The 25,756-nt window shown below is 39.1% G+C and overlaps 1 protein-coding gene across 1 annotated transcript; it reads left to right on the top strand.

Annotated features, from left to right (window-relative positions):
- Positions 1 to 16,882: 16,882 nt before the first annotated feature.
- LOC127131444 (pentatricopeptide repeat-containing protein At5g18475-like) lies at positions 16,883 to 17,571 on the top strand. The gene is made up of 2 exons (XM_051060365.1): positions 16,883 to 16,919; positions 17,024 to 17,571. Exons 1-2 carry the CDS (start codon positions 16,883 to 16,885, stop codon positions 17,569 to 17,571), a joined length of 585 nt encoding a protein of 194 aa, XP_050916322.1.
- The last annotated feature ends 8,185 nt before the right edge of the window (positions 17,572 to 25,756 follow it).

The raw sequence follows: 25,756 nt of genomic DNA, 5'->3' as shown, positions 1-25,756 counted from the left end.
CGTGAGGATAGCTTCAACATGTTAGTGAGGGGGTTAACCCTATAATAAGCATGGAAGACTCATTGTCCATCACTAAGGATATAGGTGAGTATTACATCTACCTCAAGGATAACTCAAACCTAATAGCTAAAGGTTATGAAAAGTTTTGATTAAGAAAGTGGCCATTGAAACCACAAAAGCATTTGAATGAGTGGTATTTACCAATGAAAATTATTTACAAAGTATTGTCAAAGTTGACTTAAAAGTTAAATTCAAAGTAAGTGTTATGAAAAGAAAGTTTGAAAATCGAAAGCATAAGGTGTAACACCCTTCTAAAATACCCCAAATATTTAATTAAAATAGCAATATATCAATCAGAGTAATTATGCAATTAAGGGTGTCACACAATCATTTCACACCATTCACCATAATAACTGTCATGCTCTTTTATTAATTCAAAACATAAAGCATTTGCACAATACGCAGCGGATAGAAATCAAATCAATCATGCAAAACATGTAACACATTACATGTAAAATTATTCAACAAGGTAAAACATCCCGTCCCGATGTTACATCTATCAGAGCATGACCCACTAAGGAGACTACACTAGACTCCAAGCACTAGCTTCTACTCAATCACTGCTCGTTACCTGAAAACATAGTTGTAAGGGTGAGTTCCTCAATCGATATAATAAGCATTATAAAATATCATGTAATGCTAAGTAAATAACACATTAATCACCCTAATCATATCACACATTCAGTAACGGCACATCAACTCAAATATCATACTCAATACCAACACAATTCATACTCATACTCAATGCCAACACAAACACACGCATAATATTGGAATACATCCATTCATATTATACGTCATACATACATTATGCAATGAGACTCCATGCATGCGGTACCGACTATTCGTGAACATATAGTTCACCTCACCGATCAAACCCAGATACGGCTACCAAGCTCACTAGTCCCACTCATTTGAGACCTAGTGACTCACTCACTAATTCCACACCATGGGAATTAGGTACCACCCCAAGGGCCATGCTATGCACGCTAATTCACCTAGCATGCAAACATCAACAACAGTCCATAATGACTAACTCACTAATTCCTCACCATGGGAATTAGCTACCACCATAAAGGCCACAATATGCATGCTAAATCACCTAGCAATGCTGAATCATCAACAATAATCCACAATGGACATATGCTCACACTCTAAGCCATAAACAGTCCATTCACAATTGCATACATAACATATACATTCACAGCATTATGCATACCATCATACATTCATCAACACACGTATCAAAACATCATATCATGTCAAAAAATTAATCACAGTATTAGCACACTCCACTAATACCTATACTGCTCAAAACAGCGGGAATTAATCCCTATTACATCATACGCCAATATAGGCCAAACACCAATTATGCACACATTATTCAATTATTAATTTTTCACTTTTCAAACAGTGTTAACCGGTTAACGCCCTGGGTTAACCGGTTAACGCAACACAGAACACGCTTTCTGGCAAAACTCAACAGTGTTAACCGGTTAACGCCCTGGGTTAACCGGTTAACGCAGACAGAACAACAATATTTTCACAACTCACAACAGTGTTAACTGGTTAACGCCCTGGGTTAACCGGTTAACGCAAGCAAAACAGCAATACCTCACAATTCCTAACAGTGTTAACCGGTTAACACCCTGGGTTAACCGGTTAACGCAAGACAGAAAGCTGTTCCTGCGCTAACACGAAGCAGAATGCAGAATTCTCCGCATTTTCCGCCGTTGGAGGGCTTCCGGACCTCCGATTCCGATTCCGTAAAAAGCTATACGTTCGGGAAATCACAACTCACACAAATACAGATTCAATTACAGCTTTAACACAACTTATCCAACACAATTTTTCAGCATTCAACATCCCAATTAGGGTCAATTCAACGGTTTATCACTACCCATTAAATGTTAACCCATAATACCCATTAAACGACGATAAACCCCCCTTACCTGAGTTAATCCGGCAATCTTTAAGCTCCAATCTTTTCCGTTCTTCAACCCTTGCTCTCTTGCTCTTCCTCTTTGCCCTTTCTCCCTTTTCAGCCGCTTCTCTGCTTTTCACGTAAAACCCTCTTTACCAAAAATGAAACTCTTTTCTTATTTCCCACTTATATACTTTCCAATAATTATTATTCCAATAATTATAATAATAATAATCCAAAAATTTCAATTATTTAATTAAATTAATAAATATAATATTAACTTAAATTAAATAATTATCTTATTTTTATCGGGGTGTTACATAAGGCGTAGGTTTCTAATGTTTGAAAACAAGTGTTAAATGTTTGGACAAAAGTTTTGGCTTGGGTTAGAGTGGAGGGAAGAAGAAGAAAGGCTAAAGTCCTAATCATACAAGAGATGAGGGATAAGAAACAAGAACACAAATGAAGTTCCTCTCTTGAGATCATATTGATGATCCAAGTAGCTCCCATCCTTTGGAATATACAAGCAATATAATTGTAAGCTCAAGCAATCAACATAATCAAACAAGCTCTTAGAAGATTCCCCAATGGTTTTGGTATCTTTCACTTTGGATAAACGTGGCAATGGTTCTTCACTTTGAACTCTCATAGGATTCCCTAGCACAAAAGCACACACATCAAAGAGTTTTATGAAGCAAATCAAGAATGGACAAGAGTGAGTTTAGAGGTTTGGTCCTTCTAATCCATCTTCAACATTAAGGTCCTTTTACTTTAATTTTGCATAGGGAATGTCCTAGAAACTAAGTCCATTTGTCCATTTCTTTGCATTTGGTCCACCACAATCAAAACAAAACACAAGCACAATAATATATACACAATTATGTGCTCAAGTGAGCAAAAGGCAAATTGTATTAACATAAACATGTGCTCAAATGAGCAAAATGAAAAAGCAAATGAATAATATGTACAAGAATAGTAAATTGCATAAATGTAAAGAGCAAGAATTAAATGTTAGTAGTTAATGGTTAATGTTAATAGTCAGTGTGCCATAAGGGAAATTTAGCGCTATGTTAAGCAATCATAATTGGACTTATGTAGAAGTCACAACTATCTGAGGCCAGTCAATAATAGTGTAGGCAACAACACAAGTTATAGGTCTTGATTAGTGAATCAAACTCCAACAACTTGCCATGCCAAAAAGAAGATGAGAAATGATCTTGTATTGATTTAAGTCCTTTGCATGATTTAGGAAGCAATCTATCCTTAATGCAAAGCCATTCACTTGATCCATGATAAAGATGAATTAGATTTGAATCAAGGAAGATTAAACCTCTCTAATCAATGCTAACCACCAATCTTTAACTCATTGATCAAAAAATAAAAATAAGAAGGAGAAGTAGAAGATGAAGAATTAAAGTTCATTAAATAAAATGGAATGAGATAATCAACAAGTCATGACCAAAGATAGAGAGGATCAAGGTCAAATAATAGAAAACAGAAGCAAATTGAGAATTAGAAGTCAAGAAAAAAGTAAAATATTTTTTGGCATTTTTAATATTTAAAATGAAACTTGAATTAAAATAAAAAAGAAAGGTCAAACTTCAAACTCACTTCAAATCAACTTTGAAAAGTCCAAGTGAATTATCCCAATTTCAACAAGGTCAAACAAAGTTTGACAAAAAATTTCAGCATTTTTAGAAGTCAGAAACTATTTTAAATCAATAAAAAAATGCATAAAAATAACCTAATTGAGTTAAAATCTCAAATAAATCTGAAATCAATTAATAAATTAATGAGAATATTTTTCATAGATCTATCATCATTCAAAGAGGTTGAGAAAATATTTTTGTATTTTTTGAATATCAAAAACTATTTAAAATGAATTAAAAATGACAAGGAAAGAGAAAATTCATGAAAAATATCAAATGATAAGATCAAAAATATTAAAAATCATTTTGAAAAACTAGAAATTAAAAGAGAAATAATGCAATTGGTCCCATAATTTTTGGACCAATAATGAGAGAGATATGAATTTTAGAAATAAAATGGAATTAAAAGAAATAAAAGAAATAAAAATCAATAAAATGGAAAAAAGAAAATGCGTGAGCCGTCTGATGGTGATTCATTAATTGGCGTGGATCATCACACGGCTAAGAAGCGCGTGTTCACCATGCACGCGGGTCAAACACATCACACCATGCCAAAAGGAAAGTCATAACAATGATGGATCCAGATTAGATCTGGAAAAGAGATCGCACGTCCAAGATTTGATCTGGCAACCAGACGGTGGTGTACACCACCGTCTTCTCCGACGAACTCTCCTCTTCCAGTGAGAGTTGCAGACATCACAACCTCAACCAAATGCCACGATCTATATAGCTATGGAAAGATGGGGTGATATACATCACCCCTATACCATCCATTTTCGCTCTAGACTTCCATGGAGAGAGGAATCAGATCTTGAAAAAAATGGTGTTCAACTGAAACTTGATGGATTTGTAAAATTCAAAGTACAATTAAGTTGGCTCTGATGAGAGGACTTCAGCCAACCCAATAAATGCAAGAAACAAGCTATGAATAAAGAGTTTCGAAGAAAATAAGTTCTGAGATCCACCTTTGAAATGTGGATCTTGAGAGCACAATTCTCCTCAAATAATGCTTGTAGTAGGATCTTGTGATGAATATGAAGCAAGGTCAAGGAATCATAGGTCTGAAAATCAACCAATGTAGTTGAAATTCAGATCTGAATTTTTTAGAAGAAAGTGGAAATTCCTTTAAGTATGGCTATGGAGGGATCTTTGCAGCATAACAGGCGCCTTCAGGTTGAAAAAGTGTGTGCATGGATGGAAAGTGCCTTCATGCATGGGCCTGTACAGGCGCATGGAGGGCCCAATTCCACTTGTTTTGGCAAGCTGAGATCACAATTAGATGAAATGGTCGTGCAAAATGGATGTAATCAGCTCATGCAATGTGTTTTCAATTGGTTTCCAAAAATGCACCTAATCTTTCCCCTCTTCGAAAATGGCATTTCCAAAATGAAACATAGCCTTATAGGTAATGGTTGGAAAGCTTATTACATAGGGAACAAATGTTATGTTGATCAAAACTTCATTTGGGCCTTGGAAATTAATGAAAATTGAATTTGAAGTGTAGGGTGCAAAACATGCATATGTGAAATTTTCAACATTGGCCAATGTTCAAGCCCTTTTGTCTCAATGATGAAAGCTCCCAATGATAAAATCTTCAACATGAAAGTTGTAGAGATTTTCAAGGAAATCAATTTGGAATTAAATTTTGTATCATTTGGAATTTTGATGAAGAAGTTATGGGCACTTGAAGTTGGACTTTTTCATATTTCAATGCATTTGGTCCAAAGTGACCTATAATGTTTTTCATTATCACATGTATTTATTTTGAGATTTTTCAATTTTTCTAAACATAACATTTGAAGTAGACATACTAAGATTTCCAATTCACTTTGTCTCACCTCCAAATCATGAAAAATGAAGGATTTATGTCCTTGGGAAGTTGACCCAAAATTAGGGTTTCGGTCAAAATGACCTATAATGTTTTGGAATGGATGATGACCTTCCAATCTTCAAATAAATTTTTTATTAAGAATAAAGTTGTTCATATGGTCCTTAATAACAGTTTTCCTCTTGGGGTCATCTCCATTTGATAAACACATAAAAAGTTAGGTCTCAGTGCATTTCAAAATAGTCAGATGAATTGACTGATCAACTTTTCAAGTCCAAAACTCATATCTTGATGAATTGATGATTGAGGACACTAAAATAAGCTCAAATATGCATGAAATGATGAATTAAATAACTTCTCTTGATTGTATTTGACCATGGGTTAAGGTTGCTTTATGAGCAAGGCACAGTTGATGAACAGATGAATTAGGGTTTCCTTGGGAGACAGGCCTCAAACCCTTTGATTTGCTTTGATCAAAATGATGAATTGAGATACTTGGAAGGCATATTTGATGGATGAGAGCTTTGGGAACCATTTCCATGTTTGCTTTCATATTCTCTTGACCATATCAATGCGCATAGGATCTCCTAGAAGCTTTAGACCTTGTGACTGCTCAATCTACAAACAAAAGATGTTAGTGATATATCTTTTGTGCTTTTGGTTAGTAAATCAAATGAGAAAATAAATAATATACAATTCAAGTATGCTTGGTGATCTCAAACCACTCACAAGAGAGATCCCACCCTAAAGGTAAGGAGCCAAGATGCTTATGATCCTTGAGGCAATTTGGATGCAATGTTATGATGCCATGTGGGATCTTAGGGTCAAAATTAGGGTCTTACAGGAACCAAGATGATTATGATCCTCGAGGCAATGCTAATGCAAATGTTATGATGCCATGAGGGATCTTAGGGTCAAAATTGGGGTCTTACACTCATTTATTCATAATGCTTTTTCCCTTTGCTCACTTGAGCACATATTTTATGTTTATGCCATTTTCCTTTTGCTCATTTGAGCTCATATTGTATATAAATATATAGTTTCCTTTTGTTTGCTTTGTGTTTGTTTGTATGAATCCAATGCAAAAGAAGAACGAACTTAGAATTAGGATCTTACCTATGCTTAAAGGAGTTCAAGAGCAACTAGGCCTCATGTCTTTAGAATGCTACACCTGTTGAAGAGCAACTAGGCTTCATGCCTTTAGAATGCTAAATCTTAAAGTTTACTTCAAAGGACCCCTAATCTAAACTCATTCTTTGTCCATTCCTCTTATTGTGTTGTGAGCTTTTTGATGTTTGCTCTTGTGTGATAGGGATTCCATCTTGATATAGTAAGAAGGACCATTGTCATGAATAGCCAAGTTAAGAGAGACAAGCCAAATGGAGATCCTAGGAGCTTGAATGAATATTTGTTTGATTGCTTGTTGATTGCTAAGTCCAAAGGAAAGGAGCATCTTGAATCATCTTTATGATCTTAAGAAAAGGAACTCCAAGGGTTTCATCTCTTCTCTTATTTTTGTATGCTTTAGGACTAGCCCTTCTCTTCTTCTCCTCACTATAACCCAAGCCAAACTCATTTATGTGCAAACTTTGACTTTGTTTCAAATTATAAACCTAGGCCTTATGCCTTTGATTTTTTCAAACTCTTTTCTTAAATACTCATTGTGAATAAACCTTAATTCAACTTTGACTTCATTTTGTAAATAAATCTAACTTGTAAATACAACTCATTTCAAGTTGTTTTTGTGGTTCCAATGGCTACCTTTGTTAAAAAGTTTCATAAACATTAGCGATAGGTTTGAGTTATCATAGTGGTTGATGTAAACCTCACCTTATCCTTAGTGATTGGACGATAAGTCTTCCATACTTATTATAGGGTTAACCCCTCACTAGTATGTTGAAGCTCTCCTCACATGGTGGATTGTTGGTTTAGGTTGAGTTTTCTCCCTTTGATAACAAAAGACCTTAAGGATTTTGATCAAATCAATTCACCAATCATTGAGATTTCTACCCCGAACTACGAGGTTTTGATCCTACCTTTGTAATGGTATGTAGGAAATGGGTTTATCCATTCAAACAACAAAATTGTAAATATAATCTATTCTCTTCTCATCCCTCCAATCTTGTTTGCACACATTTTCACAAATACCGACCTACAACACACATATGCAAAAAGGGCGCCCTTAGAGTACTAAGGAAGTTTTGGGTGCTTAAAATATTCCCATTTCATAACCAACCCCCTTACCTAGATCTCTGACATTTTTATTAGTTTTTGATTTGATAAAACTTCTTACTTGGTTTTTTTTCACTTTTTAAACCTTTCCTTTGGATAAATAAAAGTGCGGTGGCGACTCGAATTATATGCTTACTTTCGATTTAGTCAATAAATCTAAAGGTAACGAATACCCCGCTACAGAAAAGTGGCGACTCTGCTGGGGAAATGATGCTCTTCCTAGTGGGTTTAGCCTACTTTTTGCTTATGTGTGTTGTATGTTTATATTTATTTGTGACATATTTTTGTGCAAATTTGGGATGACTATATTATTTGTAATGTATGAATTGCTTGATATATCAATTGCTATTATGCTTGGTGGTTTCTTGTGAGATGAGTTCTATACCCGAACTCGAGTGCACTTATGATAGGAGAATAGCATAGTCATGTTGACTTGTGTGGAGTTATTCCTTTGCAAGTTGACTTGCAAGCCCATTCACTTGGTGGAGGTCTTGTTGGGATCAATAATGTCACACGAGTAGTCGTGGTTAGGCATTACTCTTTCCAATATAAACCTTAGAAGCCAAGGACCTTAGATACCTAGCCCATCTTGGCCTATTTTAGGACGTAGTGCGAAGGTCGTTCAAGTGTAAGATTTGATACGATTGTTACACGATACTACACTCATAAGAGTCTCTTGAGAATATTTTTGGAATACGAGTAGTCGTTTTATCCGATAATATCTGAAAGATGAGATGATGACTATGGGGACCTCTTTTAGAACATGATCGTCAGGTTTAACCATAGTACACTCCCATTGGGTGGTTCTTAACCGAGACCTCATGCTCGTGACTTACAACAAAACTTTGATTCACGGTTTATCCGTTCTCGTATATCTTCAATATCAATGGAACTTGGGTGTTGATAAGGTGTAAACCATAATCCACCAAAATGAATGATTGATATTGATGATGACTTGATCCATCCCATGACCTTTGTATGGCGTGACTTGCTTGATCCTTGAGTGTGACTGTTGCATCCATGCATTCATTTGCATCCATATCATCAACAATGAGAAAATTTTCAAGGAACTTAAGAGGTTAATTTGCAAAATTTTCAGACATGGATAAACAAAGAAGGAATACGAAGAAGTACAGTTTCAGACAACCCGACTTGAAAGAGTTAAGGAGTTTGACATCTTATGTATTAGATCCCTTGGAGTTTAAAGCTCTCGATGGGAAGCTTCTGTCTATTCTTTCTACTCAGGTGGATGAAGTTCTGATGAGTTTGTTGGTGCAGTTCTACGATCCTTTGTACCGTTGCTTCACTTTTCCGGATTTCCAGCTTTTGCCTACACTTGAGGAGTATGCCTATCTTGTGGGTATAACTATTCTGGATCAGTTTTCATTCAGTGGTTTGGAGAGGGTTCCTTCTTCCCAAGAGATTGTTGACATGCTTCATATAGATGTATCTGATATTGTTGCTCATATGACTACCAAAGGTGGAATTCAAGGTCTCCCATCTGATTTTCTCATTGCCCAAGCTACTTTGTTTGGGAAGGCCATGAGTGAGGACGCCTTTGAAACCATATTTGTACTTCTCATCTATGGGCTAGTGTTATTCCCCAACATCGAAAACTTTGTGGATGTGAACGCCATTTGGATTTTCTCTTCTCTTAATCCTGTTTCGACTCTGTTGGGTGACACTTATTTCTCTTTGCATATGAGGAATGCAAAGGTTAGTGGTGCCATTGTGTGTTGTTTGCCTCTGTTGTACAAGTGGTTTATTTTGCACTTGCCACAAATGCTTGCCTTCAAAGAATACAAGGGATGTCTACGGTGGTCCCAAAGACTTATGTCTCTCACTAATGATGATATATTTTGGTATAACCATGTGTATGATGGCATTTAAGTCATTGATTCTTGTGGTGAATTCTCCAATGTGCCTCTTCTTGGTACATGTGGTGGAATTAACTACAACCCTGTTGGAAGGTGTGTTCTTTCAAGAGGGTAAAGATCCCCAGAACTTGAAGGGCAGAATGGTCCGCGCCTGGTGCAAAGTCCATAGGAAGGGAAGGAAGGTTCTTGGTTCGAAGAATTACGTTGCTTTGGAACCCTACACCGCTTAGGTGAGGAAGAAAGCTCTTGAGTACCGAATTCCATATGACTATCCAAGACCTACCCCTATGGTTATGGTTGGGCCTTCAACCCTCCCTAACCAAGGAGTAGAGAAGTTGAGAGATGAAGATCGGTCGCATGCTTAGGTTCGTGAGCGAGAGGAACTTCTTCAGCAGCTTAGAGATAAGGATGCAGTGATAGAATTTCTAGAGCATCAGGTTATTACTGAGCCTGATGATGTAGTTACTTCTCTTCTTCCTCAGTCATCCATGTTTTGGAAGAGGAAGTATGATCGGCTCGCCAAGGAGAAGGCCGACATGGAAGCAGTTTATGAGAGAGAGGTGAAGAGGCTTCGTGCAACTTATCTTCCGGTCTCGAGAGATTTGGACGATTGTTTCTAGGGCTCCATAGAATGAAGAAAGCCTTTGATAAGAAGGTCAAGCCTCATGTGTTTCGAGAAGGTGACCTCGTGCTCAAGAAAGTCTTGTCTTTCGCGCCCGATTCCAGGGGAAAATGGACTCCAAACTATGAAGGTCCATATGTTGTTAAGAAAGCCTTTTCAGGCGGTGCTTTGTTTCTTACAACTATGGATGAGGAGGATTTCACTCGTCTTGTGAATTCAGATGCAGTCAAGAAATACTTCGCCTAAAAATAAAAACAGAATAACTCGCTAAGTTGAAAACCCGAAAGGGCGGCTTAGGCAAAAATGAGCGTCTCGGTGGATTGAAAACCCGAAAGGGCGGCTTAGGCAAAAATGAGCGTCTCGGTGGATTGCATGTTTTAATTGATAAATATTATTGTTTTAAACAAATAAAGTTTTTATAAGTTGTTTTTAAACAAAGTGAACATTCACAATGACTGAAAGGATAAATGGAACGTCTTCAGTGCTCTCCCAAGGATAATATGATCTCCCAAAGGGTAAGACATTTCTTCATATTCTGGCATGTTTGTATCCTCTTCATTATCTTCCAAGTTGTCTCCGCAGTGAGAAAAAAACATTATCAGATCCCTAGAGAGTCTGGAGTTTTGGCCTCAATCTTTTAGAGATGTGTATACCTCTATATCAGGCACTAGCATTTATGTTTTATCAATTATATGGTTGTCGTCCCTTGTGTGGACTGACCTAAAATCCCTTATAGATTGATAAAAGTTTATATGATATCTATTCACGAAGAAGTTGGTCTTTCCCCAGCATGAATAGTAATCTCCAGCAGAGTAAGCATGTGTTCCCTATAAAGTTATCTTTCAGATATCTCCTCAGCAATAGTTTCCTAGAGCAGTTGGTGAAGGGTTTATTCCCAGCATGGCACGTGTTGACGTAGCATTCGTTCCCGATTCCCTCAGCCAAGACAGTTCCCTTAGAGGTATTTGTAGTTATCCCCGATAGGGTTGCTCATAGCTGTCGCAACCTGAAAATTACGGTGTAAAAAAAAACAACCGGCGAAAGAAAATGACAGAAGAGTCGCCACCGTGCATTATTTATCCCAAAGGAGGGAAAGGAAACACTCGAAGTAAATCTGGAAAAAGGAAAGGAAAAGACAAGGTCTCGCAACCAAATCTTGGGTTCGGGAGTCGGTTATGCGAAGGGAAGGTATTAGCACCCCTACGCATCCGTAGTACTCTACGAGATCCACTTTTGTAGTTCTTGTCTAAAGGGTGTGAGTTTATCTTGTGTTGTTTACTAAAAATAAAGGGTTAAATGAAAATGACTCGCGCGGATGTCGTATCCGCTGCATACGTATCTCATATGAATATGAGAATCAGAGTCTTCATAGCTCGGCTGACCTATGGGTTGGGGGGATGTGTGCTCGCTAAGACATCGCGTCTTATGCCTACGTATCTCATCTGGAATGAGAATCAGAGCAAGTCGTAGTTCGGCTAACTACGGGGTTATGGATTGGGTTTTGGACGAACGACGTTACTACGCAATCTACCGGATGCTCGACCTTTGGAGACTTACTCGCCTGTAGTAGAAGGAGTAAATGTGTGTTTAGGAGAAGAAAAATCAATGAAGGGTTAGGGTTTGGGATGCTCATGCAAAAAGGCAGTCCTTGACGAAGGAACTGCGCTACCTGCGGGGATACAAACACATACAAAACAAACATGTATAAAGTAAATGTGTCAAAAAGGCAATAAGAATAAATCTCCCAAATGGTATCCCACAAGCAAAGTGGAATATCCAGCGAGCTATCCCTACAAAAGTCATGTGAGCCTTCACAAAAACTCAACAAAAGGGTTAGTGAAACAAGAGAAGCATTTTTTTCATGGATAAAAGTATGGTTTCCGAAACCTCAAACCCTGTGGCACACACTTCAGTAATTAAACGATTAAGCATTCAAGGCATAGGTTTCACCCATTCATGCATGTGCGAAACCTAACGATATCCACACTTCCAAATTCAAACATAATACATCACATATTTAGAACATTCAAATTGAAGGAGTAAAATAATGGGAATAGGGCAAACCTGATTGGAGAGCTTGATTGAAATTGAGTTGCACTCGTGAGGTTTACAAAACAATCTTTAGGGTTTATGTGAGGCAAAGGTGATTCTGTGCAGTTGAGTTCCCTTCAGGGTTTGGAGGCTGCTCTGAAATTTGTTAGCTCTTCTCTCACTATCTTTTTCCCCAGGGTTCTTCTCTCACTATCTTTTTCCCAGACAGGATAATAGGAATAGAATAAAATTTTAATTCACTGAAACTATGAATTTATAACCTGATTTTTGTGGACCTGTGGGCTCAAATGAGAGAGGTCCAAGTCCAAAATTTTTTCTTTTATTTATTTATGTAACTATTTATTTATTTATTTATTTATTTATTTTCAAAACACGTGGGCTTCGCCTAACGAGCATGACAGCTCATGAACAAACCTTTGCTCCTTCAAGATTAACGTTTTGACTAACGAATAGACCCCTGTTGGAAGTAACTCAAGTCTTTCCCTTGTGTTGACTGATCATCTAAATATAGCCCACAAAGTGTCTTGGATGATGTTCAAGCTTCTTGGATCCGATTTCGATTGCCATGATAAATGCAAATGCTAAATGACCTAAAAATGAATGCATGCATGAGGTGTAAAACGTATGCTTCCAGGATAAATGAAGGGTAAATTTTGGGGTATTACAGCTTCCCCTATTCAATCAACTAGAGACCTGGAAAGAAGATAGCAGCGGCTTTCGTGCTTTTGAGGTATCAAGGGATTGAACACAATAAAAGCCCGAAAATTTTCACTGAAGTGAAGTGAAGTAACAATGCCTGTCAGAATCGGCAAAGAGGTGGTCTTGAAAGAAGAATCCGTCTGGTACGGTGAGAGTCAGTCTGAATACCGAAAAAGAATGTTAACCTGGATACCAAAATAAATGGTAACACAGAAATAACCATGGCCTGAATGCCGCTCATCAGTCTGAATACTGGAAATGACTTCGATCTGAACATCGGGAGATATGAGATTATTAATATTGGTCTGAACACCGAGAGGCTGGCCTGAATGCCATAAGTTGCGTCGACCTGAACATCGAAAACTTCTTCGATCTGAACATCGGAAAATTGGCATGAATGCCACTTCGGTCTGAATACCGGAAACTTGGCCTGAATGCCACTTCGATCTGAATATCGGAAAATTAGCCTGAATGCCACAAGTTGCCTCGACCTGAACGTCGGAAACTTCTTCGATCTGAACATCGGAAAACTGGCCTGAACGCCAGAAGTTGCATCGACCTAAACGTCGGAAACTTCTTTGATCTGAACATCGGAAAATTGGCCTGAATGCCACAAGTTGCATCGACCTGAATGTCGGAAACTTCTTCGATCTGAACATCGGAAAACTTGCCTAAACGCCACTTCGGTCTGAATACCGGAAACTTCATGCCTGTCAGCATCGGCAGAAATAGGGAACGATAATAGAGGCGGCGCATGGGCCAATGACACTTGCTGGGGATAACAAAGGTAAGTCATGAACAATCTTCAGTCTGAGTACTGGAAACAACTTTTGGCTTATCACTTAGGATACCGAGAATGTTTTATGCTTACATGCGTATGTTTGAATTTTTCAATGGCGTAATGCTCCATGAAAATGGAAATGCTACGCGATTTGGGAGGGTGCAATGCAATATGATTCTACAGGCAGGGATGCGAAATGCTGGGTAGAATGCCAAGTTAAGGCAAGGGGATCTGCTAGGGAAATGATCACCATCTTCTGGACCCTGGCAAGGCTGCTGGAGATGCAGAGCGCAAAGAATTTTGTGGGGAAATGACCCGCCACACGGTGTTCTAGCAATGACGAAATACCGAGATTCTGACTAGGGAGAGAACGACACTGAAAACCTGCTGTTGGGGAAAGCGATAGTGGTTCTGGCAACCACGATCTGCGAGAGATGACTCAGCAGGGGTAGCAAATACCGATACGATACCGAGGTTCTACTTCAAGGAAAGAAACCATGGATCTGGCATTGGGATTATCGATCTGGCCTCGAACTCTAAGGAGCAGCCGCTTCTGCTGGGAAGATACAGTCTGGCACTGTCAACTCCGCTGGGGGTATATAGTCTGACACTGTCAACTCTACTGGGGAGTGTATAATCTGAAACCACCACTTGGGGGGAGGTACAGTGGTGAGAACCTGTTGGGGATTGAAGAATCCAATGCTCTGATCAGCTCTGCAGGGATAAGATACCGAATTCGTCTGTTGGTGGAAAACATTCAGGATCATCTGCAGGGGATTTTAAGGAAATGCCCCGAGGGTACCTGTTCTGAATAGACGATCCAAAGCACTTAAAATTTACAGCAACTTTAAATGTTTATTAAGCATGTACCTGTAAAGCTCTCATGTGTCATGATGCAATGTTTATCAAAAAATTCGGACGTCATTTTTGTAAACAAAACAGAAAAATGAAAATGAAAACAGAGATATACTGAATAACATGATTTTATTGATTGAACGACCTCTGAATAGGCATTTACATCAGGAAGCAATCCCTGGAAAGAGGTAATCTCACAACAGATAAAAACAGACATTAATCTAATGGCAATGTGAAATGGATTTCTATTGGGTTCCAATTCTGCTATGACTTGCTCATCTTCAAGATCCTCCAAATGATCAGCTTTCTGAAAAGAGTGATTGGATTGTTTCCTATCCTTCAAAAGTTTCCAGTCATTGACACGAGATGAGATTCATAACTACTCAGAACGCAGTCATTCGCTTAATCCCTAACTTTTGCCTGGATCGCCCTTTTCAGGTTTTCAATCCACCGGGATACCCATTTTTGCCTAAGTTGCCTATTCAGGTTTTCAACTTACCGGGTGTACAATCTTTTCACTTTTAATCCCTAATTTTTGCCCAAACCTTTTTCATTTTCTTGGTTCACCGGGATGCCCATTTTTTCCTGGACTACTCTTTTTATTGTCCAGCGGGTCTATTTCATGCGAAGTATTTTTTAACTGCGTCTGAGTTCACCGGGGAAGTGAAGTTTTCACCATCCATCGTTGCAAGCATTAAGGCCCCACCATCAAAAACCTTGGTGACAATATACGGTCCATCATAGTTAGGAGTCCACTTTCCCCTGTGATCTGTCTGAGGAAGAAGGATCCTTTTCAACACCAAATCTCTGACCTGGAAGCATCGAGGACGCACTTTCTGATCAAAGGCTCTCTTCATCCGACTTTGATACAACTGCCCATGACAAATGGCTGCCATTCGCTTCTCTTCGATAAGACTCAACTCATTGAACCTTGTCCGAATCCATTCAGCTTCGTCTAACTTGACATCCAATAGGACTCTTAGAGAAGGAATCTCCACTTCAACAGGTAGGACTACTTCCATACCATACACAAGGGAGTAAGGGGTTGCCCCAGTCGATGTATGTACTAAAGTACGGTACCCATGCAAGGAGAAGGGTAGCATCTCATGCCAATCTCTGCACGTAACGACCATCTTCTGCACAATCTTCTTTATGTTCTTATTTGCCGCTTCAACAACACCGTTCATCTTAGGGAGGTAAGGGGAAGAATTGTGATGCTGAATGTTGAAGTTCTGGCACAACTCCTTCATCATTTTGTTGTTGAGATTAGAACCATTATCAGTAATGATTCTTTCAGGAATCCCATAGCAACAAATGATTTCTTTCTTGATGAATCGGGCAACCACATGTCTGGTGACATTCGCGAACGATGCTGCTTCGACCCACTTGGTGAAATAGTCGATGGCAACAAGGATGAAGCGGTGCCCATAGGAAGCGGTCGGCTCAATCTTTCCAATCATATCGATGCCCCACATAGCGAAAGGCCACGACGAAGACATCACATTCAAAGGATTCGGCGGCACATGCACCTTATCAGCATAAATCTGGCATTTATGGCACTTCCAAGCATATTTGAAACAATCAGATTCCATGGTCATCCAGTAATAACCTGCTCTCAACAATTTCTTAGCCATTGCATGTCCTCCGGCATGAGTATCGAAGAAGCCTTCATGAACTTCCTGCATTAACATGTCTGCTTCATGTCTGTCCACGCATTTGAGCAAAACCATGTCGAAGTTCCTCTTATACAGAACATCGTCTTTGTTTAAGAAGAAACTGCCTGCCAATCTTCTCAAAGTCTTTCTATCATTGTTGGATGCCCCTGCAGGGTACTCTTGATTCTTCAGAAAGCACTTGATGTCGTGATACCAGGGCTTGTCATCAACTACCAGTTCAGCAGCAAACACATACGCGGCCCTATCAAGGCGCATCACGTCGGTCTTGGGAGCATGGTTCCAACGGATCACCGTGATCATGGAGGATAGAGTAGCAAGAGCATCTGCCATCTGGTTCTCATCACGAGGTATATGGTACAACTTTACTGTTGTGAAGAAAGTCAACAGTCTTCTCGTGTAATCTCTGTAGGGGACCAGAGTAGGCTGGAGAGTATTCCAATCACCATTCACTTGATTGATTACTAGAGCTGAATCTCCGAAGATGTCCAAAGTCTTGATTCTCAAATCAATGGTGTCATACCCTGATTTTGGGCTTGAAATTTTTTCGATCAATCATTCATTTTCTCTCCTCCTCATGACCATTTCACCTGGTCACGAATTTATCCACATAAACTAATTTTTTAGACAATGTCGCTCTTGCTTATACACTTGGAAAGGATGGACGGCGAGTACATGTGATTGGAAGAGATTTGAGTGAACCGGATAGGATTGTGGGTGAATTGTTATAACCTGGTGGATATCTAAAGTTACTTGAGTTGGGTCTTGAAGATTGTGTGGATGAAATTGATGCACAAAGAGTCTTTGGCTATGCTCTTTATGAGGATGGGAAAAACACCAAGTTGTCTTATCCCTTAGAAAATTTTGACTCTAATGTATATGGACGACGCTTTCAAAGAAATATTGATCGTGCTAGAAATGTTATTGAGTTTATGAAAAATAATGGATGTTGTCCTAATGTATTCAATTACTTAGCCCTAGTTGATGGATTATGTAAAGCAGGAAAACCGGAAGATGCAAAAGGGGTTTTGGCTGAGATGAAGAACTTTGGTTTGAAACCTGATACGGTTACCTACACTTCTTTGATCAATTTTTTCTGTAGGAATGGGCAAATTGATGAGGCTATAGAGTTGCTTAAAGAAATGAAGGAAAATGAATGCGAGGCTGATACGGTTACATTCAATGTGATACTCGGAGGCTTGTGCAGAGAAGGTAGATTTGACGAGGCTTTGGATACGATTGAGAAACTCCCACACCAAGGTGTCTATTTGAACAAAGGTAGTTACAGGATTGTACTAAACTCGTTAACTCAAAAATGACAGGATGGTTGATGATGCTGCTACAACTCTATTTGACTTGGTGGATATGGGGTTCCAGTCACAACTTGATTCTTGGGAACTTCTAATCGAATTAATCTGCAGAGACAGAAAATTATTGTACGTTTTGAGCTAATTGATGAATTGGTAACTGCAAATTCCTGATGTATGCATTGTGGAATGATGTTTTATTTCTCAAGCAGTTTCGGTTTGGAATCCGTAACTTGACACAAAGGATGATACAAAAGTGAATTCAGATAAACAACAGTGGGTAGGCAATAGACATTCTCTACCAACAATTCCAATAAAAGAATTTGATTTGATAAAGACCTTTAGTCATTCTTACTTATATGTAAGGGAGAGGAAAATACATCACAAATTCTACTACAAGCTCTACTTGAAATTCTTAGTTCCACTGAGCCACACTACATTCGCTGTGTTAAACCCAATAATGTGCTAAAGCCGACAACTTTTTAGCACAAAAGTGTTTTGCAGCAATTGCGCTGTGGAGGTGTCATGGAGGCAATCAGGATAAGCTGTGCAAGCTTTCCCACCAGAAAAAACATTTGATGAGTTCGTGGATAGATTCGGGCTTTTTGCACCTGAAGCTTTGGAACGTAGTTCTGATGAGGTCACTTCTTGCAAGAGGATTTTGAACAAGGCCGAACTATTTTAACCCTGCATTGCACAAAAATGAGATCAATATAGAAGTCAAGGCGAATGGAAAGGGTGTACAATTTGTAGCTAATCCTGCATCTTACCCACTAAAGAATTTGCTAGAGCTGAACTTCCCGATTCCAGTTCAGCCAGTGAACTTTTCTTTCAAGCCGTGTGCAACATCTGATATGGTTGGCGAAAACAGTAAGCAATCACAGACTTAACAATAGAAGAAATGGCTTAGGATTTGTTCGACAACCTGTGATGGATTGGGGTGTCGGAGTTACAATAGACAGGAAGGTCGACTTGATTCACTTTTGAGCATAATACCTGCAGAATTTCCAGATGACAAGATCAGGAAGTCTCCTTTTGTGACTTATGAACAAAATGGAAGTTGCAGAAATTAGAGACTCTGCTTCCAATGTGAATGCTTCAGAAGAGAAATCATCATCAGAATAAAATCTTCCTACAGCTCTGGAAGTTGCAAATAAACAAGAGCTTAATATGGTAAGGATTGATCATATGGCTCTTGCCTTGTCTAAAGCATAGATCACTAGTGGTAGATACAATACAATCTTTGTCGCATCATCAACAAACCATACACCACAACCGTCAAACGCATCAAGTCTTCCATTGCCAAACCTATCAAATAAATCAAAGAAACAGAATGCAGGAATCATTTACAACAGCCTTGCTTTATCACATTCAGATTGACTAATTTGGAGAATGTGTTAAAAATACAGAAGAACCTACTGAGTCTCAACCTACCAATTCACTAGTGCTAGAAGAACCTGCTGAAACTCAGCACAAGAAGGCTCCAAAAATAACCGACAGAGGTTCTTCATTGCTGCAAAACAGAAGCAGGAGGAGCAACAACTGTTAATACACCAACAACAACAAATGTGATGCACAGCGGACCCGTTATTGCTTTTCCATTCTTTTGCTTGCATTTCACTGCAGTAAAAAAAACACGTTAACACTCAGCAAGGCGGTAAAAGTCCAAAAGAGGAATTGAGACAGATTCAAAAAAAAATAAAGTATATAGCTCATGTTACCTTTTCTAGACCAAACACCAAATGAGGTAGACAACTGTGAGCACCTTAAAGGACTTCCAAAGGGATACCTTTTTGATCTCCATAGCAAATCCAAAACCCTAACAGGGTGGGTATAAAAGAAGGAGCGGATACTGTTCATAAAAAAGAGGTGAGATAACGGAGAAAAACCCTAGAAAAGAGAGAAAGGAAACCAGAGAGCTTCAATCGCAATTGCAATTACCTGAAGCCGCCATTCCGGAACACGAAGGGAAGTGGAAGCAGTCCGAAGAACAACCAAACCGTTGTCGCATTCGCAATTTCACAGGTTATTACCTTCCCCTTATGCTAGTTGTGTTGTTTATCATAGTTGGATGTCGCTAGATTAAACTCCATTGCCGGTATCTACCTTCGTCACCATTTGTGATTTTCAAAAATGAAAGAAGTTTTTGAGGGAATGTGGATTTTTTTAGAAAGAGATGAACACCACCGTTTCCATTCGCTTTTGTTTTTCTCCAGAGTTTTTATTATGATTGACTGTTAGTATTAGTAATGGTTCTATGGCCCTTGGAAACAATAATAGTGGCATTTACTTTACTCGCTGCACCTTCGTTTTTCCCACCTTGTTGTTTCCCAGATTTGGCCGACACCTAGCCATTAATGGATATTTATTCTCCTATGTTCGGCACTGTAACACCCTTCTAAAATACCCCAAATATTTAATTAAAATAGCAATATATATCAATCAGAGTAATTATGCAATTAAGGGTGTCACACAATCATTTCACACCATTCACCATAATAACTGTCATGCTCTTTTATTAATTCAAATCATAAAGCATTTGCACAATACGCAGCGGATAGAAATCAAATCAATCATGCAAAACATGTAACTCATTACATGTAAAATTATTCAACAAGGTAAAACATCCCGTCCCGATGTTACATCTATCAGAGCATGACCCACTAAGGAGACTACACTAGACTCCAAGCACTAGCTTCTACTCAATCACTGCTCGTTACCTGAAAAACAGTTGTAAGGGTGAGTTCCTCAATCGATATAATAAGCATTATAAAATATCATGTAATGCTAAGTAAACAACACATTAATCACCCTAATCATATCACACATTCAGTAACGGCACATCAACTCAAATATCATACTCAATACCAACACAATTCATACTCATACTCAATGCCAACACAAACACACGCATAATATTGGAATACATCCATTCATATTATACGCCGTACATACATTATGCAATGAGACTCCATGCATGCGGTACCGACTATTCGTGAACATATAGTTCAACTTCACCGACCAAATCCAGGTACGGCTACCAAGCTCACTAGTCCCACTCATTTGAGACCTAGTGACTCACATCACTAATTCCTCACCATGGGAATTAGCTACCACCCCAAGGGCCATGCTATGCACGCTAATCACCTAGCATGCAACATCAACAACAGTCCAAAATGACTAACATCACTAATTCCTCACCATGGGAATTAGCTACCACCATAAAGGCCACATTATGCTATGCCAAATCACCTAGCATGCAACATCAACAACAATCCACAATGGACATATGCTCACACTCTAAGCCATAAAACAGTCCATCCACAATTACATACATAATATATACATTCACAACATTATGCATATTTTCACACATCATCAGCATATTTATCACATAATCATATCATGTCATGCCAAATAATTCAATCACAGTATTAGCACACTCTACTAATACCTATCCTACTCAAAACAACGGGAAATAATCCCTACTATATCACACACCGATATAGGCCAATCACCAATAATGTTCACAACATTAAAATATCAATTTTTCCAATTTCCAACAGTGTTAACCGGTTAACTCCCTGGGTTAACCGGTTAACGCAACACAGAACACGCTTTCTGGCAAAATTCAACAGTGTTAACCGGTTAACGTTATGGGTTAACCGGTTAACACAGACAGAACAACAATTTCTCAGAAATCACAACAGTGTTAACCGGTTAACGCCCTGGGTTAACCGGTTTACGCAGACAAAACAGCAATTTTTCACAATTCATAACAGTGTTAAACGGTTAACACCCTGGGTTAACCGGTTAACGCAAGACAGAAAGCTGTTCCTGCGCTAACACGAAGCACAATGCAGAATTCTCCGCATTTTCCGCCGTTGGAGGACTTCCGGACCTTCGATTCCAATTCCGTAAGAAGCTACGTTTTCGGAAAATCACTACCCATCCAATTACAGATTCAATTTCAGTTTTAACACAACTTATCTAACACAATTTTTCAGCATTCAACATCCCAATTAGGGTCAATTCAACGGTTTATCACTACCCATTACATGTTAACCCATAATACCCATTAAACGACGATAAACCCCCCTCACCTGAGTTAATCCGGCGAATCTTTAAGCTTCAAGCTTTTCTCTTCTCCAACCTTCTTCCTCTTGCTCTGTCTCTTTGCCCTTTTCCTCTTTTCAGCCGCTCTCTGCTTTTCACGTGAAAACTCTTTTTACAAAAAAATGGAACTCTTTTTTCCTTATTTCCAACTTATATATATTTTCCAATAATTATTATTCCAATAATAATAATAATAATCCAATAATTCCAATTATTTAATTAAATTAATAAATATAGTATTAACTTAAATTAAATAATTATCTTATTTTTATCGGGGTGTTACAACTCTCCCCCACTAAAAGAGTTTTCATCCTCGAAAACATACCTCAAACGAATAACTCTGGATAAGACTCCTTCATCTGACTCTCAAGTTCCCAAGTCACATTGCCACCTGCTGGTCCTCCCCAAGCTACCTTTACCAAAGCAATCTCTTTACCCCGCAACTGCTTCAACTCTCGATCCTCGATCCTCATAGGTGATGTTTCAACAGTCAGGTTATCTCTCACCTGTACATCATCTATTTGGACCACATGTGACGGATCAGGAATGTACCTCCTCAACCGAGACACATGAAAAACCTCATGCAAATTCGCAAGTGACGGCGGTAAAGCGATACGATAGGCAACCTCCCCTATCCTCTCCAAAATCTGATAAGGACCAGTAAATTGAGGTGTCAACTTCTTCGACTTCAAAGCTCGACCAACTCCAGTTATCGGAGTAACACGGAGAAACACATGATCCCCCTCTTGAAACTCAAGTGACTTCTTTCTCTTGTCGTGATAACTTTTCTGACGACTCTGAGCAATTCTCATCTTCTCCTGAATCATCTTAATATTTTCCATAGTCTGTTGAACAATCTCCGGTCCAACCACAACACTCTCACCGGACTCATACCAACATAAAGGCGTCTGATATCTCCTACCATACAAAGCTTCAAACGGTGTCATACCAATGCTCGAATGAAAACTATTGTTGTAGGTAAACTCAATCAAAGGTAAATAACAATCCCAAGCACCTCCCTTTTCCAAAACACAAGCCCTTAAAAGATCCTCCAGTGACTGAATCGTCCTCTCAGTCTGACCATCAGTCTGCGGATGATATGCAGAACTCAATCTCAGCTTAGTTCCCAAAGCCCTCTGCAAACCTTCCCAGAACTTCGATGTAAATCTAGGATCTCTGTCCGAAACAATACTCGACGGAATACCATGCAAACTTACAATCTTCTCAATATACAACTCGGCTAATCTCTCTAACGGATAATCCATTCTGATCGGGATGAAATGAGCCGATTTCGTCAATCTATCTACAATCACCCAAATAGCTTCAAAATTCTTAATTGTCCTCGGTAAACCAGAAACAAAATCCATACTGAAACTATCCCACTTCCACTTTGGAATAGCCAACGGTTGCATTAGCCCAGACGGCTTCTGATGCTCAATCTTTGACTTCTGACAAGTCAAACAAGAATAAACAAAACTCGCAATTTCTCTTTTCATTCCCGGCCACCAAAATAACTTTTTCAAATCATGATACATCTTCGTAGCCCCAGGATGAATACTCAGGCCACTACGATGTCCTTCCTCAAGAATACTCTTCTTAAGTTCGGTAACATCCGGAATACACACCCGATTACCAAATTTCAAAACACCATTCTCATCAACTCTGAATTCACCACCTTGACCTTGATTCACTAGAGTCAACTTATCAAACAAAAACATATCGGATTTTTGACCCTCTCTAATCTCATCCAGAATACCACTCGTCAACTTCAACATTCCCAATTTAACACTATTGTGAGTACTCTCACACACCAAACTCAAGTCTCTAAACTGCTCAATTAAATCCAATTCCTTAACCATTAACATAGACATATGCAATGATTTCCGACTCAATGCATCAGCCACTACGTTTGCTTTACCCGGATGGTAATTCAAACCAAAGTCATAATCCTTCAGAAACTCTAACCATCTCCTCTGTCTCATATTCAGCTCTTTCTGATCAAACAAATACTTTAAACTTTTATGGTCACTGAAAACCTCAAATCTTGACCCGTACAAGTAATGCCTCCATAACTTCAGAACAAATACCACGGCTGCCAACTCTAAATCGTGTGTCGGATAGTTCCTCTCATGAACCCTCAGCTGTCTCGAAGCATAAGCTATAACCTGCTTATTCTGCATCAACAATCCACCCAAGCCCAACAATGACGCATCACAGTAAACCTCAAATGATTCCGACGAACTCGGTAATATCAGAATAGGAGCAGTAGTCAACCTTCTCTTTAACTCTTGGAAACCTTCTTCACATTTTGAGTCCCAAACAAACGCTTGCCCCTTCCTAGTCAACATCGTCAACGGTAACGCCAACTTAGAAAATCCCTCAATGAACTTCCTATAATAACCAGCCAAGCCAAGAAAACTCCTTATCTCAGAAATTGACTTCGGAGCTTCCCACTTAGATACCGCTTCTATCTTAGAAGGATCAACAGCAACACCATCTCTTGAAATCACATGACCAAGAAAACTAACCTCTTCTAACCAAAATTCACACTTAGACAGTTTAGCAAATAACTTCTTTTCTCGTAGAACTCCTAAAACCACTCTCAAATGTTCAGCATGCTCTTCTTCAGATTTCGAATACACCAAAATATCGTCAATAAACACCACAACAAACTTGTCTAGGTACGGATGGAAAATCCTATTCATATACTCCATAAATACTCCAGGCGCATTAGTCACACCAAAAGGCATCACAGAATACTCATAATGTCCATACCTTGTTCTGAAAGCAGTCTTCTGAATATCCTCAGTTTTCACACGTATCTGATGATACCCCGATCTCAAATCTATTTTGCTGAACACACTCGCACCAACCAACTGATCCATCAAATCATCAATCCTCGGCAAAGGATACCGATTCTTGATCGTCACTTTATTCAGTTGCCTGTAGTCCACACACAACCTCATAGTACCTTCTTTCTTCCTAACCAATAACACTGGTGCACCCCACAGTGACACACTCGGACGAATAAACTTCTTATCCAACAAATCTTCCAACTAACTCTTCAATTCAGTTAACTCAACAGCAGACATACGGTACGGAGCCATCGACATCGGCCTAGTACCAGGTACCAAATCAATCGAGAACCCAACTTCACGCTCTGGCGGTAATTCATTCACTTCTTCAGGAAACACATCAGGAAAATCACACACCACAGCTAGATCGCAAATCACCAATTTATCTTTAGCCTCCAAAGTCGCTAACAGCATAAACAACTCTGCCCCATCTGCTACTGCCTCATTCACCTGCCTCGCTGATAGAAACAAACTCTTTCCTTCCTCAATCTCAGGAAAAATCACAGCCTTATCAAAACAATTGATATAGACTCGGTTAAACACCAACCAGTTCATACCCAGAATAACATCAATCTGCACAAGTGGAAGACACACTAGGTCCATACCAAAGTCTCTACCAAAAATACTCAAAGGACAATTCAAACAAACTGAAGTAGTAGTAACTGAACCCTTCGCAGGAGTATTAATCACCATACTTCCATGCATCTCAGATATCTCTAACTTAAGTTTCACAGCACAATCCAAAGATATAAAGGAATGAGTCGCACCTGTGTCAATAATAGCTACAAGAGGAAAGCCATTAATATAACACGTACCTCGGATCAAACGATCATCTGCAAAAGTCTCAGAACCCGATAAAGCAAAGACCTTGCCTCCCGACTGGTTCTCTTTCTTCGGCTTAGGACACTGTGGGCTAATATGACCCACCTCTCCACAGTTGAAACAAGTCACAGTCTTCAACCGGCACTCTGCGGCCAAGTGACCACCTTTTCCACACTTGAAACACTTCTTCTCAGCACTGGTACACTCATGGATACGATGTCTAGCCTGACCACATCTGTAACACTTAGCAGGGGCACTGGAGTCTCCCCCACTAGGCCTTTTCATCCCACTCTGTCTCTGGAAACCTTTGCCAGCTGCATACGGTTTCCCACGATCATTCTGATTCTTGCCTTTCCTATCAACCCTCTGCTGATAGCTCTCCGCTCTGGCTTTGGTATCCTGTT

The sequence above is a fragment of the Lathyrus oleraceus genome, chromosome 3 (assembly GCF_024323335.1).
Source record: "Lathyrus oleraceus cultivar Zhongwan6 chromosome 3, CAAS_Psat_ZW6_1.0, whole genome shotgun sequence".
Taxonomy (NCBI): Eukaryota; Viridiplantae; Streptophyta; class Magnoliopsida; order Fabales; family Fabaceae; genus Lathyrus; species Lathyrus oleraceus.
Note: the sequence above shows the minus strand (reverse complement) of the source record. Positions and strands in the feature narration are given on the sequence as shown.